General features: G+C 44.9%; 1 protein-coding gene across 1 annotated transcript; it reads right to left on the bottom strand.

Annotated features, from left to right (window-relative positions):
* Positions 1-807: 807 nt before the first annotated feature.
* On the bottom strand, positions 808-10,697 carry LYZL4 (lysozyme like 4). The gene is made up of 4 exons (XM_046655028.1): positions 10,559-10,697; positions 10,299-10,448; positions 6,724-6,802; positions 808-877 (listed from the first exon to the last, which is right to left on the bottom strand). The coding sequence occupies exons 1-4, from the start codon at positions 10,695-10,697 to the stop codon at positions 808-810; spliced, it is 438 nt and encodes a 145-aa protein (XP_046510984.1).
* Between the last annotated feature and the right edge of the window lie 258 nt (positions 10,698-10,955).

Raw genomic sequence — 10,955 nt, 5'->3', positions numbered from 1 at the left:
TCACAGCAATGTTGAAAAAAAGAAAAAGCCCTACACAGAAAAAAGACCAAAAGGGAGTACAATGAAGGCAGGATAGAGATTGTCTTTGGGCACTAAGATTATAGGAGGATTCTTCTTTTTTCCATTTCTGTATTTTTCACGATTTCTCTAGTGCAAGTATGCATTACTGATAATTTTTTAGAACTTAACTTTTTTTTTTTTGAGGAAAATTGGCGCTGAGCTAACATCTGCTCCCAATTCTCCTCTTTTTTGCTAAGGAAGATTGGCCCTGAGCTAACATCCATGCCCATCTTCCTCTATTTTACACGTGGGACGCCTGCCACAGCATGGCTTGACAAGCGGCACGTAGGTCCACACCCAGGATCCAAACCAGTGAACCCCTGGCTGCCAGAGCAGAGCACGTGAACTTAACCACTACGCCACTGGGCTGGCCCCCAGAACTTAACTTTTTATAAGAAAGTGCAACCGTCACTGAATCCTCTCTATAGAAGTGCAAAGAGGATTTTGTGGTCTCCTCACTTTCACCTGTGTGTCCCAGCATGAGACATAAATCATGATAATGGTAAATAATGGTTAACATAGTAACAACCACAGTGTATTAATATAAGCGGAGACTTTGACCCGGGCTGAATAATTAGCTGGTTTATTCTGCATCCTGCATCCGTGGATAAAGCAAACTTTTGTCCTTCTCCATCTGGAGCTGTCAAGCGGTGAGTTATGCAACAAGGTCGAGGGAAGGTAGCAAACAGAAAAGCATCTTCATGCAGAAGATGCACATGGTGAGGATTGCGAGGGCCGCCCCGGTGGCTACAGCTTGCATCCGTCCAACCACCGTGCCAGAGTGTCCGAGTTCTGACAGTTCAGGGACCAGGAGGGCCTGCGGAGGGGAAAGCCAGGGAGAGTGAACAGGAGGGAGAGCGAAGAGCGGGGACGCTGTCAGAACTCGGGATCTCCAGGCCTCCGCAGCTCCCACTGGCCCATTTACACCCCCGGCCTGGTCCCCGGAGCATTTGAGCTTGCTACCCCTGCTGTGGGCACATTTCTGAAAGCTTTTGTGTACCTCGAGTATGTCTCTCTTGCTGTCTCCACCACATCCTAATATGATTGCTGGTGCTCCCTACGTGCTCATGCCCACAACCTCCCTCCCTCTTTCTATAAATCCACACTGTGAGATGGGGAAGCTGAACAGCAAACTGTGAAATCTTCCCCCAACGCTGCAAGGTCAGGATTTTTAACTTCTCTGAAGTGAGCATCAGAGAAGTTCTGTGACTTGCCCAGGGTCATATGGTGAGTACGTGGCAGACCCTAGATCTGAAATGGGAGCCCTCATCTCCTGGGCCAGAGCCTCCTTCAAATTTCTCCGCACCTGCTTCACCTTCCAAGATTCCCTCCGTCTCCTCAACCCCGCCTTGCTCAGCAGGACCGAGTTTCTCTAAGCTTTTCTCCTGGTGCCCCTAAAAGTGACCCCCCTATTCCCAGGCCCTATGCCAGCACCCAGGGCCCAGGTCCTCCTATCTCAACCTAGAAGCTGTTGGAGTCACCAGGCCCGCTGCAGGCCGTTAGAAATCCTGTTTAGTTAGTCCCATCCCTCAGCCGGGCAGGCCCCCAGGAGTCTTCACAGGTAGGGGTTCCCACAGCTGAAGAAGGGGCTGTGGGCCCCTGGCCCCTCACGGCTATAAGGCAGCAGGGAAAACACACGCGTACATATTTTCAGAAATCGCGAGGATCTCCGCAGCCCTGGGCAGGCGTTGCAGAAGTGCGAGGGCATGCAGGGCCTTGGTTGTCTCCCTTCCTGTCTGCCCTGACTCTGCAAAGCCGCTTGATCTGAGCTTTGGGAAAGACGTGGCTGCTTACTAGCTTAATAAGAGCTCACTTCCCTGGGAATCCTGAGCAAGTCAGAAGGCCTTGATCAGCAGGCCTGGCATAGCCCTGCTCAGCGCTGTACTACAATAAAGATGAGTTTAGCTCATTAGTGCCTATGCTGGAGGGCCAGCCAAGCTTCCAAATTAACGGGAAAGTTGAGACTAGGTACGAAAGATATTTTGAACACTCAGAAGACAGTTAACATTAATAAGGCAACTCCCAGTTTAAAATGCAATGTATTAACTAGTGAGGAAAATGGATTAATAAATAAGTAGTGTTGAGACCACTGACTAGACCTTTGAAAAATATAAAGCTGGATCCCTATCTCACTTTTTATACGAAAATAAATTATAAGAAGGCCAAAAATTTAGTAGAAAAACATGAAACCATGCAAATTCTATTTTCTAATTTATTTAACAGAAACTTACTATAGGGCTTATTTTGTGCCAGGCACTGTCCTAATACAGAGGAAAACATGGCTGATTTCTTTATAATCTTGGAGTACGAAAAGTCTTTAACAAGAGATTTCATAAAAACTCAGAACCACCAACAAAAGATTGAGGACTTTGATTCTGTGAACATGTAAAACTCCTGCATGATGAAAATACCATAAACGAAGTCAAAATACAAATAACAAACCTGGAAAAATAGTGCACATGGATATGATGGACAGAGGTGTACTAACCCTAGTTTATAAAGGACTCATATAAAATCAATAAAAACAAAAGAAAACATTATCATACCCATACAAAAATGGGCTAAGAATTTGAACAAGCAGTTCACAGAAAAATGGCCAACAAACCCATGAAAAGATGCTCAACTTTTTTATAGTTTAAAAATGCAAAATAAAACAGAATGGTATGGTTTCACAAGTCTCAATTTCCAAAAACCACACAAGTTTTAATGCTCCAGGCTAGTGAGCTGGGGCAATACAGGCCCCTCACGCACTGTAGTGCAGACACCCCTCCCTGAATGCCAATTTGGCGATCTCCCTCCAACTTTTAAATGCACTGAACGGTCCCAGCAAATCTTCTGCAAAGGATTTCCCTAAGGATACACTTGAAAGAAAGTACAAATTCTAAGAGCAAGATGCTCACTGTAGAACTGGTTGAAACAGCAGTGGCAACAAAAATGGAAAGAACTTAAATGTTCATCAACAGGGGACTGGCAGATAATCCCCTGCAGCGTCCACACAGCAGGGTACTAAGTAGTTGTCACAGTGATGGCAGAGACCTCTGGGTGGTAATGTGCCAGGAGTCACAAGCTCTATTAATAAGTGAAAAAAAAGCTAAGTGCATGTCAGTGTATACGTTGGGATTCCATGCGTGTTTTAAGATATTTGTGCCTATGTTTTTCTCTGATTTGTAAGACATAGTAACAGGAGCCTGCTGATAAGTTTTTTATTATTAATTTTAAAGTATGTATTATTTTTATTTTTATAAATGATAAATTAAAAAGTAAAAGTTTTAAAAATGGCTTCTGGCTAATGGCCCCAAATGCAGCCTTGGTCTTTTAATGAACATTCAAGAGACATCTGTTACATGCCAGGCATAGAGCTAGATGTTGGAGATACAGAGGTAAGAGAAACAGCCCAGAATCTCTGGCTGAACTTTGCTCCCAAAGACGCAGAAAAAGATAAAAAAGCAACCACAAAAGCCTGGACCTCTGAGACGGACACATCTGCTGTTGCCAGATTCTGGACAAGATCTCCACTGCCTACAGGGCCTGTGGGTTACAGTAAGGAATGCCACTCAGGCTTCCACTAGTGAAATGAGGCTACCTGCAGTCCTCCCCTCCCCCATTGACCAACCCTGCTCTGAAATCCTGAGTCTGTGCGCAAAAGAGAACTGGACAGCATCCTTTTGTTGCCTTCTACATGACCAGAGCACAGATATCCTGTGCAAACCATTCCCATCTCTTTGAGTTGCCTAGTGAAAGCTGAGGCTTGGAATAGCACAGATCCAGGATCAATTTCAGTGCTGCGGCCATGGGTAAGTTACTCTACCTCTCTGTGCCTCAGTTTCCTCATTTTTAATGGATAAAAATACTCACTGCAAAGATATCTGTGAGGATTAAACGATGACATTTATATAAACCTACAAGGCCTACACACTAAAGCAGCCAAGAAATTGTAGCTATCATTAGAGGATTTCCTCTAAGATAGCTTCTGTTGTAAGATGCAAGAATGATTTATTAACAACTTTAGGGGGAGGACACATCAACTGCAAGATAAACTCTAATTCAGATATATTTAGATGTATAATCTGGAGCTGAGGAGATACGACATTGTTTCTAGATCTCACTGGAGACTACAATGCCCAGAATAAACCAGGCAGTCAATTATGAAATGTGGGATGGAGGAGAGGGTTGAAAGACAGGAGAAGGTGGAAATTGGTAGTGACACAGTGTCTACGGGATAATATAGGTCCACCATGATAAATGGTATAGACGGAGGTGGTAGCAATGCATGCTGGAAATGGAGGGTTTTCATGTACTCCACTGGTTCAGCCTATGAGAAAGAAACAGACACATATATCATAAAAATCTCCAAATTGGAAGTTGGGCCATGGGATGTACATTACATACCAATCTAAGCCAAGATGGATATCTGAGAAGGAGGTCTGACTATCACCCAAGTAACTGAGCAGAGACAAGAAGAAGTCACAAACCTATCTATTTGGCAAATACTGAATATAAGTAAGTCTGTCCTATTCAAGGAAGGGAAAAACTAACATGGGACCCATGGGAAAATATCACAAGAAGAAAAGAGGGCATTGTGGTGAAATTCAGAGGAATGTCCTTCTGAAGATAGCATATTGCAGGATCCAGAAATAAATTTGTTAAAAGTGGCATCCTCAGTAAGATGTAACCAGACACAATCTCTGGAGAAAGCCATGGAAGAGAAGAGAAACAAAAAAGACAACAGTTTGAATTTCAAAAGGAAGATGGATAGGCTAACACGGAAGTACAAAGAAACTAAAAACATAATAACCAAATTCAATACTGATTCATGATTAAAGAAAAAAAAAAACAAGCTTTAACAAACTAGAAATGGAAAGGACTATGCTTAATCTGATTAAGAGTATCTCAGAAATCGTAAAGAAAACACCACACTTGATAAAATATTGAACTTCCTACCTGTGAGATTGGGAATAGAAAGGATGCCACTGTCATCCCTTCTATTCAATATTTACTGGTGATCTTAGCCAATGTGATAAGGCAAGAAAAAGAAAGGAAAGGCATTGTAGAGCCAAATGTGAAAGGTAAAACAATAAAGCCTTCAAAAAAATTAAGGAGAATATCCTCATGACCTAGGAATAGGCAAATGTTTCCTTAAAATAACCAAAAATAACCAGAAAGGGAAAGTAATGATAAATTAGACTAAATTAAGAGTAAGAACTTCTGTTTATCAACACTCCATTAAGAAGGTGAAAAGGTAACCGACAGAATGAAAGAAGATATTTGCAATCCTTGTTTCCAACAAAAAACCTCTATGAAGAATATGTAAATAACTCCTGACAAATTAATAAGAAAAAGACAGAAAACGCAATAGAAAAATTAGCAAAAGATTTTGAACAGGCACTTCACAAAAAAAGGATATCTAAATGGCCATGAAACATTTGAAAAGGTGTTCAATCTCATTAGTCACCAGGGAAATGGAAAGGAAACCCACAATGCAATACCACTACACAGTCACAAGAATAAACTAAAAAACACCAAGCATTGGCAAGAATTTGGAGTAACTGAAACCCATAACTGCTGATGGGAGTGTAAGCTGACAAAATCTTTCTAGAAAACTGTTTGGCAGAATACACCAAATCTGAAAATATGCATATCCTATGACAAGCAATTTTATTCCTTGTATAATCAATGGAAAAATCCATTTATATGTTCACCAAAAGACAGGTATAGAATGTTCATGGCATCACTAAAAAAAGTGAAAACTACCCAAATGCCACCATCAAAAGAATGGATAAGTAATTATGATGTATCTATATGATGGATAGATAGATTACATTTACAGCAATGAGAATGGACAAATCACAACTGCACACAACCATGTGAACAAATATAATATGGAGTGAAAGAAGTCAAAAACAGGCCCAACCACGTGTAAATTTTAAAGGCTTTCCTAAGCAAATGTCTGGTTAAAGAAGAAATCAGAGTTGCAGCTATTTTTGACAACAAATATATAACAATCAGTTGCTAAACCTAATATATAAAGAGTTCTTTCAAACCAACATGATGACCTGAATTAAAATAAATGGGCAAAGGACAGGGACGGTGAAAAACATCACAAAAGAATGTAAATATATAACAAACATAATGGGAAAACACCCTAATGTATATCATAAAACGTAAAAGAGGATAAGACAAATTTGTTATTCATCTTTCAAATGGCGAAGGTTTTGTAATTAGTGAGAGTGCAGTAAATAGGCATTTTATTAAACTATTATTAGTATAAACTTGTACAAGTCTGCTAGAGAGTCGTTTCACAATGTACGTCAAGAACCCTAAAAGTTTTCAAAAACCTTTGTAGGAATTAATATGAAAGAAATAATCAGAGATACACCCAGAGATTTATTTCAAAGATGCTCATCCTGGCATCCTGTATAATCCTAAACAAGATTTGAGAGGGGAAAAACATGTTCAACTTACGGCAATTTGCTGATAATTATTTCCTTCCTCCTGCAGCCTTGGGGTCGCAGAACTCAGTGGTGTTCCACTGCTTAACTTGGTGGCTAGGAGCCTACTAGTTTGGGATTGCAGAGGTGCAGCAACCAAGATTAGGCCAAGATTAAGATTAAAGACAATGTATGAAAGTCATTAATACAGGCTATTTAAAGATGTACCACTCACCATGCTCTCATCCCTTCTTTTTCCTTTACAATTTTCTTGGCACATTCAATTGTCTTCTGTAAATTCGGATTCAGTAAAGCTGTGGAGAAAATAAAGTGGAATGATACCACACCACCACGTGGCAGATAGGTCAGAGTGACGTTAGAGAAGGTACACGGTGCTCACTTTGGAGAGGCTTCCATGTGATTCCAAGAATAAATCTACCCCTGGATTTTTCTCAGACAAGACTGGGAGGTGCAGGATGTGGTCATCTTTTACTAAATGTATTGATTTTTTTTCTTGTAATTCTTATAATAATATTTTCATTAAAAAATATATATAGTGAATATTTTGCACTAGGCAACATAAGAGGCTGTGGAGATAGAACGACAGACACCGCTGCCCTCCAAGAGCCTGCAGGCTGGGAGGGGTAGACAAAGATGGTCGACATTATAGTACAAAGGATACCTGGAGTGATGGGGAAGGCAGCTTGATGTGGGGGCACCTAATGCAGACTTGAAGGGTCAGGGAAGGGTTATTGGGCCAAGTGACATCTAAAAGAGGAGGTAAGGAAAGGGGGTTGAGGGAATCACGGCAGGTAAATTGTTCCAGGCAGAAGGAACCACATGTGAGAGGGCCCAGAGGTACCTCTGAAGAACCAACGTGTCTATGCATTCATCCTCCATTCCCACCTTGGAGGGTGGAAGCCAAGACCTCCCGCCTGACTACTGCAATCCCCTCCTTCTGCCTACACTGCAGTCTCCCACCTTCCGTCATCTAGTCTGATCGCTTGCTTTTCCTTAAAACATTACTTCAGTGCCCCCAATTGCCTGTGAAACAGAACCCCAAATCCTTGCCTTAGTCCAACTTGGCCCAACATGCCTTTCCACTTCTACAACCTCGCCTTCCACTGCTTTCCTCCACCACTGCACCATTCAAGACACATCAAGGGGCAGGAGGCAAAGACGGTGCCCACCCGATGGTGGGTGCTCCACCCCAGTACCCACAGCTTGAGGATCACATGCAGTTCCTCTGCCCAGACTTTGTTCAAGCTCGTCTCCCAACCTGGATCTGCTCATCCCAACAGTACAGTCCTTAAAAGTCTGTCACTGACCACCTAGCCCACTGAGCCCTCTCCCTTCTTCTGTGTAAAATGCCACTTTGATTCAGCACTTATCTGTTATACACACCCATACACACATAACCACATGCATACATGCACACCCATGTGTAATACATACATCCTAACCCCCAACTGCCTCGTAAATCCTCTGAATGAAAGAGAGTTGTATTCATCAAGCACTAGACGGTGTACGGTGCTCAGCCCTTTACATGCACCGTACGTAGTGCTCTACGAACGCATAAAAGCCTTACGGGCTAGGCACTATTATTATCTCCATTTCACAGTTAAGAAAACTGAGGCTCAAATCACAGAACCAGTAGGAGGTGGAGCCAAGACTCTGACCTCAAAGCCTGTGCTCTTTCTGCTCCCCACCCTGCCAGACAGGGAAAGCACCCGATTCCTCTGCACTGCCCCCGGCGCTTAGCACAGGGTAGCGCCTCCCGATGGTGCCTTGTGAGGTCTATGGGCTGGGCTTCCACATCCTCAGGGAAGACGGTTTCCCCTCTTTCTGGAATGTCCTCACTTTCGGGAGTTTCCAGCTCACCTCTTTCAGCTGACAAGGCAGCTCTCTGGGGCTCTTGGCTTTCTATGGAGGTCTCCAACACACCTCCTCACCTTGCTCAGGCCCAGTCTACATGGTGACCACAAACCTGTGCATCACGCTACAGTGAATCAGCAGGTGCCCCAGGGTCCTCATTGGCTTCCATCCTCACTCACCTATCTGGATTCTTGCGCCTCTTTTTAGCCTCAAGGGATTTCTCTTACTTTCTTGCCAGCTCACCCAGGTACTTTAAAAGATTTTTTTCTGTTTTATATTTTATCTAGTGGGCGGATTTTCCAGGATGTCTAGTCCACCATGTTTTCATTACAGCACCCAGTACCACCACCTCTATTACAGATAACTGTATGTTTCTCCCATGGATTCTGGCTCTGTGTGTGTATTCACACACATATACCTATATATTTTTTAATATATACATACATATATATATATTTCTTCTTATGAGATATAAATTATAGGTTTACTGTGTTTCTCTTTTTGCTTTGGCTACCAGGAAGCTCAAGATGACACTGAAGGTTCCATCACAGTAATTAAGTCACCTTCTTAATGTGTATGTCTTCCCTAGACTGTGATTTTTGTAATTCACTATGGGTCCTCCACAGTGTTTCACATACATGACTCCATTTAATGCTGACAGCAACTATAAGAGGTAGGTAATGTCATCCTCACTTCACAGACAAGGAAGCTCTAGGAAGTGACTTGCACAAGTGCATGTAGCACATCGTGGGAGCAGCTGGGATTCCCACGAAGTTCCTGCATGGCTCTTGCGCCTTTCCCTCTTACTTTGCAGTTCTGCTTCTCCTTGAATCTGGAAACTATCTTACTCCTCTCTGGAGCTCCAAGGCTGAGCATGGGACCCAACACAAGGCAGCTTCCTCCAGTACCACACTGTAAGGCTGTAAGCCTGTGCCATGACCTCTCCACTCTGCCTCCTAAAGACCCAGCTCAGAAGCCACCGGCTCTGGGACATTTCTCACCCATCACAGGGAGGGAGGTTACTCATTAGGAAGACCCTAGGATGCTGGCACCCTTAGAGCCTCATGCCGCACAGTGACAGCCTCAGGCATCAGGAGGAGCTCTGGCCGTGAAGCCTCATAGTTGCCCTGAGGCAGGAGTCACACTGCTTGGATTTGCTCCCAGTTCTACCACCTACCAGCTGTGTGGCCTTGGGCACGTACTTACTCTCTCTGGGCCTCAATTTCCACACTTATGGAATGGGGATAGTAACAGTGCGCACATCCTGGGGGTCATTGTGAAGATTAGACGAATTAATACCTGTGAAGAGCTTAGAAGAGTACCTGGCAGTTAGCAAGCACTCGAATGTCAACTCCAGGAGGCCTGGCACTTAGTGGGGGCTCAGTAAATGTTCACAGGATGAGTGAATCTTGGGCAACCACCTCCTCCTGACCACAGTGTTTGGGAGCCCCAAAAAGCAGCAGGGCAAGCTCCCCTTGGGACGGCCCACTCCTGTCTCCCCCCAGTGACCACTTCTGCCTGTCAAAGTGGCAGCATCTGTTCCCCTTAAAGAAGAGTGTGGTGGCCAAGTGTGGTAAAATCAGGCCCACTGTGCCCTCTGCTCTCACCCTTCAGGGTCGGATGGGCTCTGACTTCGGCCGCCGCCTCCTCGCCTCCTCTCAACATCCCGATGCCTTCTCTGCCCACCTGGACGTGGGTCTCCATCGCTCAATCCCAGGCCGCATGCCTGACTCCTCAGCTCTTTCTCCCTGATCCCCTGGCAGTGGGGCCTTCAGCCTCTCCAGGGCCCCACCTGGGACTCGGCTCAGCCCAGCCCCCCTGGCCCTCCTGCTCCCTGCTCCAAGCTTGTAAACTCCGGCCTTCGGGAAGGCAGACCTCTGAGCTCAATGCTGCGGTCCCCGGTGCCCCGGTGCGCAATGGAGGGCGGGGACCTACCAGAGCAGGACACATGGCAGCGGTTCTTGCCTCTGTCGCACCAGACATTGTTGCGGATCTGAAAGAGGCCGAAGCCGGTGTAGCCATCACGCGTGTTCTCATAGACAGCCATGGGGTTGAACTTGCTCTCAAAGTAAGCCAGGCACACCCCTAAGATGGAACAGGAGGTGTGTGGCTCAGAGAAGCCTGGAGTTGGGGATGCCTGGGCAGAGGACAGAAGGGAAGGAGGTGAGGAGAGGGGGCTGAGAGGGCATACTCACAGTTTTCAAGGCTGTAGCCCTCAAAATTACTCAGGCCTCCTTCATGGAGCTTCTTAGCCACCACACAGCGCCCCAAGACAGCAGTGCCACTTGGAACCACCAGGTACCCAATGAGGGACAGAACCACGAAAGCCTTCATCTTCTCCAGGCTCCTAGCAGCTCAGGGCGATAGCTGCCAGATGAGCGGGCAGAGTCACAGATAAGCCCTACCAGGATCACAGGGACACTGGTTTCTCTGAAGGACAAGAAGGGGACTGTGAGGGTAGGGGTGTGCAATTCAGTGCGTTCAGAAAAATGGGAGTCCTGCCTGGCTCAACCGTGGTGCTTCTTCCCATCCCAATTCTTGGTTCTGTGTCACTGCAAACCCAGACACTTGAGCCCTGCCTCCCCTCCTCCC

Source organism: Equus quagga, chromosome 1, assembly GCF_021613505.1.
Source record: "Equus quagga isolate Etosha38 chromosome 1, UCLA_HA_Equagga_1.0, whole genome shotgun sequence".
Taxonomy (NCBI): domain Eukaryota; kingdom Metazoa; phylum Chordata; class Mammalia; order Perissodactyla; family Equidae; genus Equus; species Equus quagga.
The sequence above is the reverse complement of the archived record's forward strand: the minus strand, read 5'-3'. Positions and strand labels throughout refer to the sequence as shown.

What these genes read in the sequence shown, in the direction of transcription:
- LYZL4 (XM_046655028.1), bottom strand. Translation starts at nt 10,697, where the DNA reads ATGAAGGCTTTCGTGGTTCTGTCCCTCATTGGGTACCTGGTGGTTCCA. An exon ending in GGGCTACAGCCTTGAAAACT is followed by an intron (nt 10,449 to 10,558) that starts GTGAGTATGCCC and finishes GTTCCATCTTAG; the next exon opens with GGGTGTGCCTGGCTTACTTT. An exon ending in AAAGAAGGGATGAGAGCATG is followed by an intron (nt 878 to 6,723) that starts GTGAGTGGTACA and finishes TCCCCTCCGCAG; the next exon opens with GCCCTCCTGGTCCCTGAACT.